At 37.0% G+C, this 20,422-nt stretch overlaps 1 protein-coding gene across 1 annotated transcript; it reads left to right on the forward strand.

The window, feature by feature from the left end:
- Positions 1–221: 221 nt before the first annotated feature.
- Positions 222–20,121, forward strand: LDHB (lactate dehydrogenase B). The gene is made up of 8 exons (XM_063074604.1): positions 222–329; positions 2,812–2,946; positions 10,062–10,179; positions 11,805–11,978; positions 13,758–13,931; positions 17,453–17,570; positions 18,364–18,487; positions 19,755–20,121. Exons 2-8 carry the CDS (start codon positions 2,818–2,820, stop codon positions 19,920–19,922), a joined length of 1,005 nt encoding a protein of 334 aa, XP_062930674.1. The 5' UTR covers positions 222–329; positions 2,812–2,817; the 3' UTR covers positions 19,923–20,121.
- Positions 20,122–20,422: the final 301 nt, after the last annotated feature.

A 20,422-nucleotide genomic window follows, 5' to 3' on the forward strand; every position in this document is an offset into this window, starting at 1 on the left:
CTCTGCACTGAGGCGCCTGTAACATGTAAGCCGGCCTAGCAGAGGGCAGAGGCCGCCTTAGCCACCAGAAGGTGACCTCCTCATTTGGGGAGCGGGGGAGGACGTGTGCACGCTGGAGCCTTGTCCTTGAAGGGGATTGAGCCAGCCGGGGGTGGGGGGCGGGGCTCGGATTTCCAATCGCAATAGAGAAACCTCAGAGGCTGCGGAGGGTGTGGGGCTCCGCCTCCTCCTGCCTCCTTGCAGATCCTGCGCCGGAGGAGACGCGCGCAGCAGACATTGTCTCCGTCTCAGGACTGTCATTCAGCGCTCTGCAGAGCCCTCTCCTCCTGGTAGGTTTCAGCCCAGGCCCCTGAATCCTGGCTCACGAACACATCGGATGGGACGTTGCAAGACTGGGGGGAAGGACCAAGAAGCACATCTGTCATCTAGGGCCCTGAGCATCCCGTCTCGGCCCCTGATTGTCCCTCTAGGTTTGGGGCGGCTGGCCGTGCCCGGGGCAGGGGAGAGCAGCGTCCGCAGCGCAGCCCCCGGCTTGGTCCGCACCGCTGCAGGGCTGGTTTCTGGCCTGTGTTCTATCCGGGGAGAGACTTGTTGCATTTGCAGCTGAAACCGAGCTCTCCGTGTCCTTGAGCGGCTCATGGCAGCAGCATCACGTCCGGGAGCCGAGACACGTGCCCGAGTTGCTAAGGGGGGGAGGGGGAGAAGGAATCGCGTGGCCTGGGAAGGCTGGACGATCTTGAACCTGGGTGTTCGAATCCGCTCCCGCGGTCAGGGAGCAGTGCCCGTGCATTTGCTGGGGTGGGGGTAAAGGTATTAGATGAGCTGCAAGTTTGCCCCCGCTCTCCGGTGTCTCGCCGGCTGCTGACGCAGCTCTTCCAGGAGCGGTGCGCCGCTTCTCCTCTGGCCTTTTCCCTTGATGCTCAGGTGCTGCGTTTTCTCTGCCAGCTTTGGGTGCTCGGAGGAAGGAAGGCCTAGACTTGTGCTTCGCGACCTTATCCAAGGAGATCTGTGGGTGCCCTCGTGACCTGCTGTTCTCCGCTGCCGGCGCGGGGGGCAGCGGTGGCCCGTGGCGGCGAGCTGTGCACGCTGCAATTAGGGCCTGGGGAGGGGGCAGGGGAGAGCAGGCCCTTGCTTCGTGGAGGAAGGACCTGGCAAAACCTGGATTTTTAAATGGTTAGAATGAGAGATAGTCTGAAAGGAAGGTTTTTGTTCTGTCAGAACAATGAATCTGTATTTATATAGCAACCATTTCTGGATTTTTGTTTTCCACTGCTTATTGGGTCCCCTATATAGCTAAATGATTGTAAACAACTAACAAAAATAAATTTAAGTGGAGAAAAACTAAGCATTTCTGAGTTCAGCAAGAAGAGATGCGCCATTCTTTCTTCTGATCCTGCTCAAAATGCAGGACCTGTTTGAATTTCATTTTAAGGTTAGGTATTTGTGGAGGCGTTTGCACAACATTGCATTCGTCTTTTCTCTATAGTATCCACTAGAAACCAGTACATGTGGTCTATAAAGGCAAAATACTCTCAGTTTAATCCTTACAGATTGGAGAAAAAATTTTTTTAGAAAAAAATAATTGTAGAACAAAACAACTGTTACACAATTTTGTCTAAGTGCTGATACTTTATTCTAATTTAAAGCCCTACTAACTCTTACTTTACAATTACTGAACTAGGTTCTGTTACTTAGTCCATTGCAGATTAGAAGCAAAAACAGGACTAGGAAGCAGTGGCACAGTTTGAAACAGGTATCATGGACTCAGACATGACAGTTAAGTCTAGCACAAAAACTCAAAAGTAAACTAAAGAATTAAACATTACAATGGGTTATTACAATTATAAGTGATAATTGTGAAGAAAAGGCTTATTTATGGTCTCTATCCTCTCTGTTTAATAGGGCAAAGCAGTCTGTTTTGTGTCCTGAATTGCCACGGAATTAATAAGTTCATTCCAATAAATTTTAATGTTTGTTTCAATTATCCAGAAAAATACATCCTGATTATATGATGGCACAAATAAATTACTGTATAGGATGTATTCCAACAGGTTTCAATTTTATTTGTTTTTTAAAAACTTTTTGGGGGTTCTATTTGATATGGTTGGAAGGAAACTGGTTCAAAGACTGATGTTCTCCTAATGTGACCTCCTGAAAGGAAAATGTGTTAAGTATCTGCTCACCTTCTGATGTGCACTAAAAGGAATTCAGAGGAATATTTTTACAGACTTTCCATAAGCATTATTCATTGCCATTGTATTGTCAGTGTGTATTTATTAAGCATACATTGTATGTCCAATACATTGATACATTTTATGAGACAAAGTAGAAGCAGTTCCTATCTTCCATGAGTGATAATACCATTAGTAGTAGAAATTATATTCATAAGGGGCCATTAATTCTTTTTGACCAAGCTTACATACGGGCTAATACTGAGCCCAAACTTAGTTTACACAGTTATATATGAATTCTCTACAGGAGAAACAGAAACAAATCAGGTAATATAGATATTCATGTCTTTTAGCAGGTGAATGAATGGTTATAAGACAAAATGGTTACAACTTATTAAATATTCAGATGGAATCATGGCTGAACAGAAGAACCCAATTTTAATGGGCTTCAGGGAGATTTTTGCCTTAATTAAATTCTCCATTAAGTGGGTCTCATGGTTCTTTAAAATATATACTGTGTTCTACAATATAATTAGGTTCATTTTAATTTGTACTTCAGTTCAAAATGGCAACAGTAACATTTTAAGGATGACTCCCATTCAGATTTCATATGTATAATATTATGATTCCTTTCTTGCAGTGCACAATGGCAACTCTTAAGGAAAAACTCATTGCACCAGTTGCAGAAGAGGAGGCAACGGTCCCAAACAATAAGATCACTGTAGTGGGTGTTGGACAAGTTGGCATGGCGTGTGCTATCAGCATTCTGGGAAAGGTACATTTCAAAAACACCACACGTGACAGACAATGTTAGCATGTGTATTAGTCTCTGTGGGCACTTCGGGATATTTATTCTATTTTTAAAAGATTTTTTTTCCGTGAACAATTAGAAGCAAGTTGTAGTCGTCATTACTCTTCACCTTTAAATACTTAAGTATGTGTCACCTAAGAAAATTATATTCTCCCTTTGTGACTGCAATAGAGTTCCTACACTTAGGGAACTTAACATTGATACAATACTGTTGTCTAATATACATTATTAATATTTAAAATTCCCCATGTTGTCAAAATCATGCCCTTTCTAATTGTTTTCAACCCAATCCAAGATCATGTATTTTAGATACTTCTCATGGCTCTTCATTCTTCTTTAATCTGGAACTGTTACTCAGTCTTTCTTTGTCTCTCATGTCATTGACATTTTCATAGAGACCAGGTCACTTTTGCAGAATGTCCCTCAATCTCTCTTTGTCTGATATTTCCTTGTAATTAAGTTCAGGTTAAATTTGGGAGTGTCGTGTCCTTCTTGGTGCATTATATCAGGAGGCACTCAATGTTCAACTTGTCTCATTACTGGAGATGCCGAATTAAATCCCCTGGTTATAGTGGTGGCAGCAAGACTTCTCTCCTGCAAAGGTCCCTTTACTCTCTATAATTAATAATTAATCTATATAATGGCTTTTTGAGGATGTGGGACTATCCCATCATTCCCCTCAAACTTTCTCCCAGTAGTTTATTTTTAAATAATTTAAAACTTACAGGAGATTTGCAAGAATAGTAAAAAGAATTAAAATTTCTATAAATACTTCACCCAGATTTACCAATTCTTAATATTCATAATATTTTGTTATTCTCTTTCTCTCTCTACATATATATATATATGTGTGTGTGTGTATATTTTATATATGTACACAAATGAGGATTTTCTTTTAAATTGTGGAAAACTAGAGTTGAAGATAATATGAATCTTTTCATGAACTTTTTGAAGTACCCTCATATACACTCGTGTATATATGTATACACTCATGTGTATATTTACATATATATAGGGAGAGAAAGAGCTTTTTTCCTGAACCACATACACTCATGTATATGTACATACATATATACAGAGACAGCTTTATTTCTGAACCATTTGAGAATAAGTTCTAGGCATTATGCCCTTTATTTCTAAGTCGTTCAGAGTACGTTTCTGAAGAATGAGACATATTCTTATTATAATTAGTGCAATTATCAACATTAGGAGATTTAACACGAATGCCATTACTATTATCACCTTCCACTTCTCAAGACTTTATTTTCCCCATATGCCTCTATAGACTTTTGGCTTGTTCCACATGTAGCCCTTATAGTTTAAACCATAGTCAGCTTTCTCTAGTTCCCAAGGACTTTTGAGGAAAGAAGCCCTTTTCTCATTTACCTCACCAAATTGATACCTCATTCCTTCTGATGGCTGCCTTAAATGTAGGAACCAAAAAAAAAGAAAAAAAAAAAAAAAAAGGCTGCGTTGCCTTCAGGAGAGCACACTGTTCCTTTGTATGATGAGAAGGCTACCTGAATAACTCCTAGCCAAGCATATTTCTGTTTGCAAAGTTTAAATTCTAAAAGAACAAATTCTAAATGTTTACTGAGAAATAGTTATTGAAAAAGTTAACTAAAATTTGTAGTGCTCATTAATGAAAGTTTTATTTTTCTGCATTTTTTTCTAGCTAGTTTTAATGTACTAGGTACTTGTGATTCAGGATAGCTGCTTCCCAAATTACAGGGCATTTAAATAATTACAGCATAGTGTTCACTGTACATGCCAGTAAAAACAAAAAGGATTCCAGCTTACATTTTTTTTCCTATAAGCACACATTGAGCATGTACCATGTTCAAAGTATTTTAAATAAAATGCTTCCTTTTAAACAACTTCAGGAGATGGGAACTGTTCATATCCTTATTTTCAGTTGAGATAGTTGGTGCTTAAACAGATTAGTAGCTGTCCATAGTCACACAGCTGGTAGTGATAGAGCTGTATTTTGAACCCAGGACTCTGAACTCTTAACCATGGTGACCTTTCAGTTCCATTTTATTCTATGCTAGTATTTAAGCAGTTGAAAACATAAATGTGTTAATGAAACACTGGCTAAAGACTTTTCTTTCCTCCTGCTAATCGCAAAATTTGGACTTTTCAGGAAACCATATCTGAGCTATCATGATTCTATCAGAATCATAAGAAATAACTGTTGTTTTAATCATAAATTTAAAATTATCTTCAGTAAATAATTTAATTGAGACTGTGATTTCTGTTCTTCAATCTAATGCTTTTTTCTTTATATTTTGCAAAGGGGAGAGTAATGCCTTAGAAATTATGTGGAGACTATCTAATAAAGAATTTTTTTTTCTTTTTACTCAACACTATATAAAGGAGGACTAATAAAGAATGTTCTTGAAAGCATAAATACACTGAAAGAATGACTGCCTTATTAAAAGACCATTTTATGAATTAAAAATGTCTAAATCTTATTTTAATGAGTTAAGGATTAAAGTGGTTCAAAATAATTTTAATATTTGGTGACGATTAGAAACCCCACTAGTTTAATGAGAAAAGAAAATAACAGTGCCTGCTCTGTCTCAGTTGTTTGCATATTACTTCATTTATTCCTCCCCAAAACCCATCGAGGGGTATTGTCATCTATATATTACTGTTGAAAAAGAAAAAGAAAAAAATTCTCAAAAGCTAAGCAGCTTGACTCAGATCACTGGTAGTAAGTGCCAGATCAGGCCTTTTGAGCCCATAGCTGGTGTGCTTTGCAGAGGGGACATACTGCTTTGCCCCTAGAAGGTAAACAGTTAGCAGCATCAGTGACAGAGAGGCTGAGGAGGCACCTGTCTTAGCTGGACTCATGAAGGCAACAGGCTGCTCCCTAGTGTCCCACCATTATGGAAACTCAATTACTTTCTGCTTTTGCCCACCCTCCCCACGTCCATTCCTTACGTAAAAGCCATAATGAGCTTTTATAAAAATAGTGGCTCCCCTACTTAAAACTTTTCAGTCATTTCACCGTGCACATATACTACACATGTACATAATATCCTGCCAGGCCTCACAGATCTCTCCCTGCCTGTCTCAGAGCAAGGCAAGGGTGTGCACAACTCCAGGGGGTGCCACCCACCCAGTGCTAGCAGCACCTTCCAGTGCGATGTGATGGTACCATCTCTGACTTCGTCTCTTGCTATTTGCCCTCTTTCTCCCAAACACCAATCTCATTTCTGCTTAAACCCTTTTACTTGTTTTTCCCTTCACCTGGAGTGTTCTTCCCTATACCACAGGGTTGACTGAGTCCTATCATTTGGGTCTTACTACAAATGCCATCCCTTTGCAGACAGGCCTTCCCTGACTTTCCAGTATAAATAAACTTCCTAACTACTAGCTTTAACATCATCCTGCCTTATGGTCCTTATAGCACTTCCATCATTAGAAATCATCTTAATTTCTATTCCCTTCCTGTTACATTCCATGAGAGCAGAGACTTTACTGAATTTGTTCATTCATGATTGTATTCCTGATGCCTAGCAATATTCAATAATAAATATGCACTAAACAAGTGAATACTTTTGCTGTTACTCATAAACTACACTTATATTTTGTCAAATTTTGGCCATAGCGTTTGCTTTTTCCATGGTTTCTACTGCCAAATTTGACTTTTGCCCCACCACCAATCTGAGGCTCTGCATTTTAGCTGCCAAGAAGAGGATCTGAACATTGACCTTATTTTGCTATCAGGGTTGGTTGGGCGGAGCTTCCAGGCAAGATTATCATAAACTCTTAGCCTATGAGTCCCACTGTCTTTGGTTTGAGTGTCTGTCCTTGCTCCAGTCAACTGTGGCCATGTTATTGTGATACACACATAGCATATTAAGTCTCTTAGGAGGAGCAATGACACTTTGCAAAGTAGTTTTTGCAGTGCAGGACTTGGCTTAAAAAGGAGGACATAATTAAAATTCGTTATTTGTACAAGAATAGACAGATTAATGGAACAATGGACCCAAATAGTATTTAATAATAAGGCAGAAGTAGCATTTCAGAGGGAAAACAAATTATCAAAGAAATGGTGCTTGTTTGTTTAATTATTTGAATACAATTATGCCTGTCCATGCCCCCCCAATCTCATGGTGACTATAAACACTTGAATATAAAAATTCAGTCATCAAATATTAAGACATTGGTGGCTGTAATTTATTAGTTCAAAGGAACAAGAGACAGAATATATGTCTCTGCCTAGTGTACACAGGCCTTTAGATTAAAAGACATTTTTGTTATAACCTTGTGTTAAAGAAGGTTTCTGGAGTGATATTCTTGGCTTCTAACTGACCTTGCTTCTTAATAAGATTGCTGCTTTTGCAGTTAATCTAAGCTTTACCGTTTCAAACAATTTCAAATGTATTTACCGCTTAAGTGAAATATGTATATGGCAAATTCATGGGCTGTAAAATATGTGAATACCAGGGAGATGTATTTAAGCCAAACAACAGCATGAGTATTAGTAACACATCTTCTGTGTGTGTGCGGCTGCACTTGGAGTATATTCAGTCATGCAGGTGTAGCTAAATTCAGCGCCAGGATGATCTTCTTTGTGTTGGATCACTTCCTCCCTTGTCAGCTGAGTATGCACTTCTCAGCCAATTCTCTACACCCACTGCAACAAAGAGACAGGATCTGAGATCCTGTGACATCCTCTTCTCCTTAAGCACTAAATCGCTTTGCCCTGTGGACTTCAGTAGCACACATGTGATGTTACTAAAATAAGAATGATATTCCTAGTGCTCAGTACCTTGACAGAATGTTACAGCTATTATTATGTTATATTGTGTTAACTTAGGACTTAACTAAATGAGGATTTCACATGATCTTGTCAGAGGCTGCAAAGGAACAAAAAGTATGAAAACAAGTGTTTAAATAAAAATGGATAAAAAATTACTGCCAGTATTCGATATATATGGAAATGAGAAAATATTTTCTAAGCAATCCCCAGCTCGCAAAGTGGTCATTTCAAATTTTGCAAGGGATTCGGGTGATTAGAACTGAGTATACATGCAGTCACAAGGAGGCTTCAGTCTCAGGGAAGCCCTCACAAGCAAGCCTATGGTAACGCACTTCTTGAGGCTAGCCACCCACTCAGATTCTAGCAGCAGGGAATTCCACAGAGGGGACCTGCTTTATCTAGCAAGCAAAAGTAGGTCAAGTTTCTTGGCTGTCTCACCTCTCTCCTGGCCCTTGCCTTCCTGACACCTCCATTTCTGCCTGGACTGCTCTGCTTTGTCCTTCACAATGCTTCCTGAACCCCAATTACCTACCTTTCTCCCCATCAACACCCGTCACCCGTGTAGCAGATCACACCACTATTCTTAGAAGACATATTTGCCTTTTTAAGTGGGCTCCAGTACTGATATATCCTCCCAAGCTGATTATTTTGCTAACAGCCCTAAAACCGGTAAAGGCAAGGACTCTGTTGCTGTTTCAAGAGGAGGAATAACCACTTTTTAAACAATTTGTAAATGATGGGCTTCCATAAGATAATGGTGTGTTGGGGCTGGCTGGTTAACCCAGTTGGTTAGAGAGTGGTGTTAAAACACCACCTGTCAAGGGTTCGGATCCCCCTACTGACCAGCTGCCAGAAAAATAAAAGATAACAGAACATCAAAGCTGAAAGGTTGTTTAGATGCATGTAGTTTGAGTATCCTCCCCCAACCCCTCATTCTTACAAGAAGAAAAGATCAAGGACTTGCAAAGAACATACATGATTACTGAAAGGGGGAATCCTTTTTTGGTTTCTTTTTTTTTTTTTCTTCCTACTATTCATGTAGTGTTGCTTTGTCCCCCACGGATTTGTCACCCCTCTTCCCCTGGGTGATGGAGCTGCAAAGGATTACTCAAAGCCCATCTCTTCTGAGCAGTGAGAAGCCCCAAAGTGGTTAATCTCCCAGAATCTTCAAGAGGGAGGCATTCCTTCCATTTGGGAAATTAACCCCTAATTGGGGTTCTCTTCCCGCATTTATTCTCCAGCCCAGGAAGTTACAGGAAGGGACATAGGTGCAGTTAAAGTTTAACAATATAGGCTGGTAACTTTCAGTGAAACAAGTCAGATGACTTTCCATTAAGGCAATTAAGTGATCCACTAACAAAAGCTTGATCTTAGCAAACATTCCTTCTTACAGCAATTTCCCAGTATCTTTACATATCAATCAGTAACTTGTCTGTCTTTGAACCAGCAGCCTTGCTGTGTTACAATTCTTTATCTTACAACAGAGACTCAATAGCCTGGGGAAATTTTCCTGTTTTTTGTAAAGTCAATATTTGAAACTGCAAGGCTTTGGAAAACCAGGCCCTGTGAAGTACACATGCCTTATGCCTCCTCTACAATGTAGAAATTCATGAACATATAAAATTGTGTTATTACACTAAGACTAAAATAGTATATTTATTGACTTAGAGTTTACTTTGGAGAGAGGAAAGAGAATGACAATTGGGATAGAAAACAAGAGAACTCTGAAACTGGGCAAGTTTCAGAGGCACAAGTTTGGGTGGATCACATATGGAAAAATCTACTGGTCTTAGACCTCTCCATCCATAGGACTCTTCTCCCTTTTCCCGTCAAGACATTTGAATTAGTCAGAGCTAACCTGAGGGTTCCCAGGGCTTTAAGTCCTACTCTAAAGTGAACCTACACTCTTGGCGATTTAAACCAAATCTGCCTTCTCAGAAACCCACCAAACCGGGGCTGACCTCAGGGATGGACACACTGCCCAGGGTTGTTTCTGAGTCTGGGTGAGCTTATTTTCTCACTGCCCCCACCACCCTTTTCACCCCCCGCCAGTGTGAAGATCTGTACACCGTGGGCCTACTGTTGAGCTAAGTTGGTTTCATGAGGAATCTTTAAGTCTACTTGTCCTTAAAGCACAATTTGCATCATGCTAACCGAATCCTAGTTATGTACCTAACTCCACAGTAAAATTCTCATGGTTTTTAGACATTTGCTGCTTAGCCATTTAAGAGGTCTCTGGGTTGGATTGTGAGCTGAGGCATCCTAGAGTGGCTTAAGGTACTAACACCTGGTTTTGTGTTTATAGTCTCTGGCTGATGAACTTGCTCTTGTGGATGTTTTAGAAGATAAGCTCAAAGGAGAAATGATGGATCTACAGCACGGGAGCTTATTTCTTCAGACACCTAAAATTGTAGCAGATAAAGGTAACTTTATTTCGTGTTTTGATTCAGAGTTGTATGATCTAATATTAAAGTGATGTAATATTAAATTTTTCTTTTCTAAAACAAAATAACATTTGGAATGCATCTTAGAGCCTAATGAACTTATTTTTAATTAGAAAAAGTGTAGGTTTTAGAACAGTTATTTCAGTCACTGTTAACAATATAACATTCATGATCTGGTTTGGTAATTTATTCAAATACTGCAAAATTTTCATCTAATTGTAAAATCCTTCTCCTTTTTTTCTCATCTTATAAAGGATTCTTATTTCTCTATATTCTACTCTTCATTTCTAATATATTTTATGTTCATTCGTCAATGGACAATCACTGAAAATGTTAGTCATAAATGATTATTGATATATCACTAAGAGAAAAATAAAAATTGTGATTTATAGCATTGTTTGGTTTGTTCTACCACCTTTTTCTCATAGGCCAATTTTCTTTCATAAATTTCTAGAGACCCCTGTACTGGACAGCCAACAAAAAGAAAAAAAAGAAAAAATTTCTAGAGACCCACTTTCTAGCCATTGCTTACACAGATCATCACAATTTGGACTCAACCTGTATTTTCACGTGTGTCAACATCTTCCTTTCCTCCCTCCTTCCCTGATATAAAATTAGTCTTCCTGTCCTGACAAATCTAGGGTTGGCAGTTTCTTCTATTCTTCTTGGTCCAGTTCATCATCAAGGACAAACTTCCTTATCACTTCCATTAACGTTCTCCCACACACCTCCCGAACATTCGATACATAACATTTAGGATATTGTATCATAATGAGTTGTTTATATGTATCTGAGAACAGGAATATTTTAGACCCCCAAAATATTTGTACATAGTAATTTGAGTGCCTTGAAGAAACTAAATAGTAGCTATTGTTTATTGAATTAGTAACCTTCTGGGTACTGTGTGAAGCATTTTGCATGTATTATCTCATCTTACTTCATCTTCACAACAACCCTGTGAGGTGTAGGTGCTATTATTACCTCCATTTTATGGGAGAGGAACCTGACAAAGTATTAAAAACTGACAAAAGCCACATTGCAATACAATTTAATTATATGAGTCATCCACAGCTATTGCATCTAATGATCATTATCAAATAGTAAGTGTTGTATATTTTGAAAAAGGATACATTGCTTGGACGGAAAAAAATACTTTTGAGAGAAAACTGCACTGCTAAAAAGTGAATGATCTTCCTTAAAATATTGTGTTAGAAACCTAAGTTTTAGTTTCTAGCCGAAAACACTCAGCCTTCCCTCCCGTTCATAGATTTAATTGACATAATAAGACTAAAATTGATTTTTTGTTGTTGTTGTTAGAAGACTGCCTATTAGACTTTGGACCAACTGTTCATGCTTAGTTTGTTACTGACAATCCAATGAATTTGTTCCATAATTTAGGGTTATCTTTATATTTGTGGTTCATTTTCTGAGTCAATTTCGTGATTGGATTGCTTTCGTGTAGCCCAAGATGGAAAAAAGAAGCCAGGACTTTAGAATACGGAAAACTCAAGCTTGTGTGTGGTTAGGCTTCTAGAGCGTGTCATATGATATGTCTTGATACACAGTCGTATTTAAAGTACCTGTTTTCCCCTCTTTTTTTCAAGATTACTCTGTGACGGCCAATTCTAAGATTGTGGTAGTAACTGCGGGAGTCCGTCAGCAAGAAGGGGAGAGTCGTCTCAATCTGGTGCAGAGAAATGTTAATGTCTTCAAATTCATTATTCCTCAGATCGTCAAGTACAGTCCTGATTGCATCATAATTGTGGTGTCCAACCCGGGTATTATTATAATACTTGATCTCAGTTCTGTTAAGTTCAATGTTTTGGGGCTTTTGTTCTTTTGGACTTAAAAATCTGTCCCAATGTTCACTAATGGAAGCAATTCACGTGTCTTCTGCTATTGGTGACAAAAGAATGGTGTTTGCAAAACAAATGGCACTGTCCCAGGCCAAAGGATAAAAAATGAGAGAAGTGTTTTATGTAATGCAATTTCATTTTTTTTGTTTCATCTGGGTTCGTTGTAGAGTCCAGAGGCTTGTAAAGTCTTCTAGAGATTATTCTGGTGTGCAGAATGAAACATCTGAATGTGGCTTCAATTTGTAGGAAACATTTGAACATACTTGACCTTCTATTCTCTGGAAAATGCATTCTAGTGTTTTTATCTTTAAAATTCTTTAGAATTGAATCAGATGGAATTCGAAAAGAAGAGTTTAAGAAAACCATTAATCAATTCTGTTTTAAAGATAGAAATAGACTATCGATGGACAAATATATGCGAACACCAAAAGTCGTGACTTAAAAACTGCTTTCCTTTCTAAATCAGCATCTGCAGAATAAACATTAAAACTTCTGACTATAAAGAACGCTGTTTATTTAGCCTAAACAGTTAAAAGTCACTGTACTTCTACTTTGCCACCAAATTTACTGCATGTTGGTGAGCATAGTATGTACATTGATAAAATGGTTAAAATTGATGATCTCTGATACTTCACATAGAGAAAGATTATGATTAAGAGCCAGGGGAATCCTTACAGTTATTGAATATTAAAAGTTGGGAACTAACAAGAACAGATTATTCCAGTATTATTCTCTGCAAACCCAGATTGAGATTAACTGAAGTTTATAAGTTTATATGCAAGTATATAAACTTCTCCTAAATATATGTGTGGGAAGTAGATGTAGAACAGGAATGACAATAGCTCGCAGGCATGCAGATGTCAGTAACGTGACTTTCCAAAAATAGCTGCAACATCTAATTCTTCAGGGAGTTGCTTCCACTGAATCAATGTTGGCAAGGAAGAGCTGTCTAGTCCATTGAATGTCCTTCACATATTTTAGCCAGTGTCTAGAGATGACTGTGGAAGTGAAGATTGCAGGATTCACTTCCAGCTCTTTGCCTTCCTTGTGTGCACATTTTTCTACTTTTTACAGCTTAGCCTGTAAAAGTCCTGTAATCCTGTTTGGACCAGCAAAAGTTTTACCTCTGCAGTTTTGAGACTGTGCCACACTGGAACAAAGGTTCTGTCATAATGTTCTTTTATTAAATAGTAGATAATTTTAATACTGTGTATTATCTCAATAGCTTACTGATTAATATCACATGCCCAGGAAAATTTATAGCATCATGCCTTAGTAATTTAGTAATCAATGGCTTTTGGGGTTTTGATGACAGTCATTACAATTATGGAATGTTAGAACTGGTGGAAACTTAAGTGAGGATCTGATTTAACCCTTTTTCTCTTTTAACTTATAGTACATTAATCTGCAAGGTTCTTATTATGTATTCTTATTTTAAGTAATAATATAATTATAAAAGCACAGTATTGCATTTTTCATGTTTTAGAATCTCTCTAGTGTCTCTCTATAAGGCCTAAAAGTTTGTTCTTATCTCTCTTACCCCTATTATCTCTAACTGTGAGAAGTTTTTTACATCTTTCTGGCCACATCTCATTTGGAGAATGGGGAAGTAGGGGTGGGGAAGCCAGGACGCCCACTAATTGACATAACAGTTGAAGTCAATTTTGATTTACTTACATATATTTCTTGTACAATTTTTAGTGGACATCCTTACGTATGTTACCTGGAAGCTAAGTGGATTACCCAAGCACCGAGTGATTGGAAGTGGGTGTAATCTGGATTCTGCTAGATTTCGCTATCTTATGGCTGAAAAGCTTGGCATTCACCCCAGCAGCTGTCATGGATGGATTTTGGGAGAACATGGCGACTCCAGTGGTAAAAAAATAAATAAAAAATATTTACTATATTCTTACGGTATTGGTCTTGCCATTCTGAATTTTTTTATTTTAAATTTTATTTTGATATATTTTGGTGTGTTTCAGAAAAGTTGCAAAAATAGTACAATTAATTCTCATATTTTATTCCCATTTGCTTTATCATTTACTCTCTTTTTCTTGTCTATCTATCTTTTCCTTGTTCATTTAAGTGTAAATCACAGTCATCCTGCCCTTTTCACCACAGATTCTTTAGATTTAACTAAACGATTTTCTTCTTTGTAACCACAGTACACTTATCAAAATCAGGAAATGTAATATTGGTACCATATCATCTAATCCATAGTCCATATTTAAATGTCACCAACTAGCTTAATAATGGCCTCTAAAGCCTTTGTCCTAATTCAGGATCCATTCTAGGATCACATATTATGTCTGCTTGTATCTCCTTAGTTTCCCAACTGTCTGGAATAGTTCCTCAGTCGGTCTTTGTTTTCTTGGTCTTAACATTTTTGAAAAGTTGGGTGAGTAGTTTTGTGGAATGTCTGTCAATTTAGATTTGTCTGATTGCTTCCTCATGATTGTGTTGAGCTTATGTACTTTTGGCACAAATACCACATAAGTGACATTGTGGCCTCACAGAATCATGTCAGAAGGCACACAGTGTCAGTGGGTCCCAGGATTGGCCATGTTAACTGTGATTACTCGGTTAAGGTTGTATTTGCTAAGTTAATCAATGTGGAGTTTCTACTTTTCTTTAGTAATTAATAAGAGGCAATTTGTGGGAGGATGATTTTATACTGACTAAGTGAATATCTAATTCCTCCTCAACTTTTTGCCAGCTAAGTTTAGCATCCATTAATGATTCTTGGTTGAATAAATTATCACTATGATAGCTGTTGAACATAATATTCTAATTCCATCATTTCTAATTTTGTTAGTTGTATTCTACTGTAAGGGAGAGCTTTCCCTTCTTCCCCCATTTATTTATTCATTTATTTCTATCAATATGGACTCAGAATTTTATATTATGCCACAAATACTGTGTCACTATCACTTGTAATGCTCAAATTGCCCCAGATTTGTCAACCACAGGCTTTTCAAGCTGGCTTTTGTGTCTTTTTTTTACATGTCCATCATTTCTGAGCCCTTTGTTGTTTCTGGCACAGTAGGCGGCAGCAGGCACATCTTGAATTGCCCTTTCCCAGCACTACAATCATTTGCTTCTCCAGTGAGCCCTGTTTCCTTTCAGTGGGGAATGGTAGTTAGAAATCAAGAGTGTGCTCAAGCTGCTGGTGTGTCTTTGCATGTAGGCCTCTCACCAGACAGAGCTGCTATATTCATTGTGTTTATTGAAAGAGGAACGAATTGAGTAACAGAAGCTTTTAAATAACTTACGTCCACTATTCTTTAATGTAAAATAAATCTTGCTTCAAATGAAGTATTACTCTTAATAAACCATTAATCATAAGTATGAGACATTTAAGTAGTGAAAGAGTATATGGAAAAACTCAAGTACTTTCTTCAGCAATTTAAGTAGAAGTAAAAAATTGTTGGATATAAATTTGTCATTATGGGGGAAGAAATAAAGCTGCATAGAAATAATAAAAAATTAGTCATAAAAAAGCAACATTAAAATTATATTATGCTTCTTTTTTAGTGTTTTGTTTTGAGACGTTAAAAACCATTTATTATACATGTTTTATTTTAAATTGATTTTTAAAATTTAAATTAATATTTATGTTTCAAATAATTTTTTCTTGAATAATCGATTTTATTTCATAAATCCAAACCTCTTTATTAAACCAAACATATTAAATAGGTTCATGCTATAAAAATGTAATAATAATAAAATAATGAAATAATAAAACTGTAATAATCCAAAACATTTTAATGATGATAAGTAATATTTATTTTACTAAATTCATTTCTGCCCTATTTGCAAAGAGCTATTTTTCTCCCTAAAAGGGCAAGGTGTAAATTTTCCTTTGAAATCAGTGAGAGTTTGAAATGTGATTTTAGTAAAGATTTTACCTTGGTGTTGTAAAAATTTGTTCTTACACTTATTGTGTACTTTATTTGTGCTTTCCTGTATAATAATGCTGATTTTTTTTTTTTTCTGGCACATTGTACCACTTCATTCAAGACTTCTTCATATATACAAGCATTTGTGTACAGTTTTGCCTCGTCACATTATAATAGTCTTGTGTTTCCCTCTTGATCAGATTAATCTGAACATTGCAAGTTTTTAGTCAGACAATGGTTTTGAGCTCTGTTCTGCCATCTTAATAAGATGTGTGACTTTGGCAACTTCTTAACTTCTCTGAACTTCAGTTTTCTCATGTATCAAATAAGGACACTGTAATTTTGGTACCTATGTCCTATGTAAAAAATATCTAGTACAGTGTCTAGATACCTACAGTGTCCAGGTGTACAGTTAAAGTTCAATAAATGTTACTTGTTACAGTTACACAATTTCTAGATCCATAGATCTGGAAGTGATGTTACAGGTCCTGTAGTTCAAGACTTGAATTTTAATGAGGAAAAAATTAAGGCAAAGTAAATGAAGTGACTTATTGAAGATCCTTTAGCACGTGAGTGGTGTATCTGCAAATAGCATTATGTCTTCTGACTCCTGACCAAAGTTCTGTTCACTCTTGTCCTATGTTCTAGTCTCTCATTACTGTGTCATTTTCCCCAAAATCTGGTTCATTTTAATTTTCATATTGGTCAGTATTATCTACTTGAAATGGAAGATAATTAAACCATGCTCACATGGGCATGATTGTGCAGATTTTGTAGTTTTCATCAAAGACAAATTGATGAAAATGCCCAATCAGCCTGAATTGGCAGAAGTTGTGGACTAAGAGGGGGTCTTGTTTGGCCATGAACAGCTTTGCCCTTCATAGCTGCTTTAGCTATTCTAGACTTTACCCCACACCTTTGCTCACATTTCCTGAGTCTACAATGTTCTCTTTCACAGGTCCCTAAGGAACACATAACTTAGATTTCAAGGTTCATTTCAAATGCCTGTTTTTTTGTAGCCCTTAATGACACTCTTCTCCCCTAAATTAAGTATGCCCTTATTTATATTTTATTGCACTTCCATAATTTTACTCTTCTGGGGTATAACTTTACTGTATGTGGGTCTTATCTTAGGATTTTTTTTTTTTTTTTTTTTTTTTACTTCACTCTAGAAGAAAAGGGCTTATAGTAGAAAAAGAAGGAGTGGGAAAGTTAAAGATTCTCAAACCAAAAATTTAGGATAGTCCCAACCTATGATTTCACAAACCTAGAGAGAGGCAAAGAATTTTATATTCTCTGTAACTAACACAGTGATTCTGTTTTGCACCATGTGTTGCCATTTGAAGGCAAATGTCAGCCTGTCGGGGGTCACTGGTCATTGGAGTAGTTCCAGTTGGTATTCAGTAACTCACATCAGTGGTGAAATCAGAACTAAAAGAAGAAAAGATTTTTTTTTTAATGTCAGAAATGTCTAGAACATTTGTCCTTTTCTTACAGTGGCTGTATGGAGTGGAGTGAACGTGGCAGGTGTTTCTCTCCAGGAACTGAATCCAGAAATGGGAACCAACAATGATAGTGAGAACTGGAAGGAAGTGCATAAAATGGTGGTTGAAAGGTAAGTGGAAAGGAGCTTGATTTAAGATGATTAATTTCATCTTTAATTACATAAGATTATAAACAACTTTCATGGCTGACTGCTCAGATAACCTCTGTAGCAAGTGTGCAACTGTTAGCTTTTGAAATAGGCAAGACAGAGCTATACTGGTCAGACTGGCTGTGCCAGCCACCCTAGGGAAAGCAAATACTTTCTTTCTGGAGAAAGTCTGCTGTAGAGGTAACAGAAGCAAAACATGTAATTAACAGGTGAGAAGGGCCTTCAAATTGCCTCCTATCAACAAGTAAAGTTGATGTATCTAGAAAGGTAAACCTAGATGCTATTAGTCTCATAATCGCCTAAAATAAGTATTTGTTGACTGATGGCTGAAAGTGTTTAAGATGTTCTGTATTTACCTTTCCACACTCCTAATGATGTCCCCTCACCTTTTTTTTTTTTTTCTTTTTGAAGCTGTCTCTTTTGTTATCAACCATTTTCCCTATGTCCTTCATGCTTACCAAGAAATGTGTCATTTTGGACCAAAGTAAAGAATATGGGCTTGGATTCAAATCATGGCACCAACACTTACTAAATATATAGTCTTAGGGAAGCCATTTAACCTTTAAGATGAATCTCAGTATTTTTCTCTGTAAAGTCATATAGTGATAGACTTTTTGTTAAAAGTAAAAGCATACACATATATATGCACACACATATTATTGATAAGCATTCAATAAATGATTCCATAAGTCTGGTTTCAATAACTGCTCAGTCTGATTTCGATCATCTTTTTTATGATTTATTTTTTCCTTAGTGCCTATGAAGTCATTAAGCTAAAAGGATACACCAACTGGGCCATTGGATTAAGTGTGGCTGATCTCATTGAATCCATGTTGAAAAATCTATCCAGGATTCATCCAGTGTCAACAATGGTGAAGGTGAGGAAAACTACTACAAAATATAGTACAATTTCTAGCATTGTGATCTATAAATAGATTCATTTAAAGAAGGGTGAGATAAAGTCACAGTCCACAGATATTTCTGTACCTCAGAGTTTTATGTAAACTTTTCTCCTTTTCCAACAGATGTCTGGGACTACAAGAAATTTGTAGAAGCTAAGATATCCAATAAATTTTTATAACTATCCCTTGTATGATGTAGCAAATGAAATATTAACTCTGAATCTTATTCAGCACATTCTTAAATATAGCACTTGATACCGTAGTAAATTTAGTTTAATCAAAAGCTATAAAGCAAACACACAAAACAGTTCAATAGAAATTGATTATCTTTTAAAACAAAAGTAAAATTGTATTGCAACGTTATGTAAGACGGTGGACTCATTTTTCACAAGTCAATGTCAGGGGTGAAAAAGTAAAAGGGGAATGCAGCAGATGGAAAGAAACATGCAAGAGACAGATATAGAAGTATTTGGGGTAAAAAATCAGGTATTTGTTTTGAAATACTACAGAAAAGTTTTAAAAAACAAGAATGGCAAAAATTGGGTAATTGCTGAGTCTTAGGGTATATATGTAGGAATTTGTTTATTCTCACTACTTTGGGGTATGTATAAAAATTTTTGAAATTGAAAGTTTTAGAAGTCATATTTTAAGTAACTTGTTTAATATACTTAAATAATCTGATTAGTCACCTTGTACAAACTGATAAACTGTTTTGGAAATTATACTATTTTTTCAACAACCCTTGGATATTGCAGAAATCTTGCCTTTTAAGTGGCCTCCAACTACTACTCAGGACCTCATAGGCTGGCTACCACCTGAAATTCTCTCCTTAACTAAAAATCTTTAAGCAACTTAGAGTTTCATGGGAAGTAGTTGATTAAGAACCACAGCTGAAAACAATTGATTTGAAGACTCAAATATCAAATTTCATTAAAATGTGTATCTAAGCAGAGAGAAATGCTCAATAAAATACATATGCAATAAAGTTCAGTAAAGTACATACTTCTTTCTTATAAAGTACCTGGTTTTATCATAGTATATGTTTGTGTATTCTAGGTACAATAAAATCTAATTCGAAATATAAGTATTGGGGAAATATGGACCTGTAAGTAGTAAACATTACATTAGAGAATGAGTTTGTGCTTATCAAATTTTCTGCAGTTCTTTCTGTACAAACAGAGGGCTTTGATTATTTTTACTGTGGTGTCATGTCTTAATCGAAATGCTTTTGTTGCTCTGGCAGGGGATGTATGGCGTTGAGAATGAAGTCTTCCTGAGCCTTCCGTGTATCCTCAACGCTCGGGGATTAACCAGTGTTATCAACCAGAAGCTGAAGGATGATGAGATTGCTCAGCTCAAGAGAAGTGCAGATACCCTGTGGGACATCCAGAAGGACCTGAAAGACCTGTGACTACTGAGTTCTAGGCTGGCAGAAATTTAAAAACTACAATGTGATTAACCGTGAGCCTTTTTTCGTCCATGTATGTGGATCACAGTTTGCTTTTATCTTTGCTAATATGTGAATTCGGGCTCACAGAATTAAAGCCCATGTTTGGTTTAATGTTTGCAGTAGGAGCCGTTAATCAAATAAAATTAACTATTGTAGTGTGCTTCTATTTCTGGGATTCCTTCTTTAATGATTTCTGAAAGATTTCAGTCAATCTTCCAAATAATTTTTCGCACACATCTTAAATGCTCCTGAATTCCAACATCGTGCACACTCTATCTTCTGTAGTCCTTGCTCCAAAAATTCTCTGTTGCAAAATATGCCATTTTTTTGTTCTTGTTGTCCTGAGAGTAGGGTGACCATTCCAAGGTTACAAGTGAAGGAGTTGTGGCACTGTGTATGACATTTATAAGGAAGTCCATTTTAATTCTTTAAAAAGAAGAATCTCTAAAACAGACCTTTCT

Source organism: Cynocephalus volans, chromosome 12, assembly GCF_027409185.1.
Source record: "Cynocephalus volans isolate mCynVol1 chromosome 12, mCynVol1.pri, whole genome shotgun sequence".
NCBI lineage: Eukaryota > Metazoa > Chordata > Mammalia > Dermoptera > Cynocephalidae > Cynocephalus > Cynocephalus volans.

Coding starts and splice junctions, on each gene's coding strand:
- LDHB (XM_063074604.1), top strand. CDS start 2,818: ATGGCAACTCTTAAGGAAAAACTCATTGCACCAGTTGCAGAAGAGGAG. Junction 10,180..11,804: donor TAAAATTGTAGCAGATAAAG/GTAACTTTATTT, acceptor CTTTTTTTCAAG/ATTACTCTGTGACGGCCAAT. Junction 18,488..19,754: donor CAGTGTCAACAATGGTGAAG/GTGAGGAAAACT, acceptor TTGCTCTGGCAG/GGGATGTATGGCGTTGAGAA.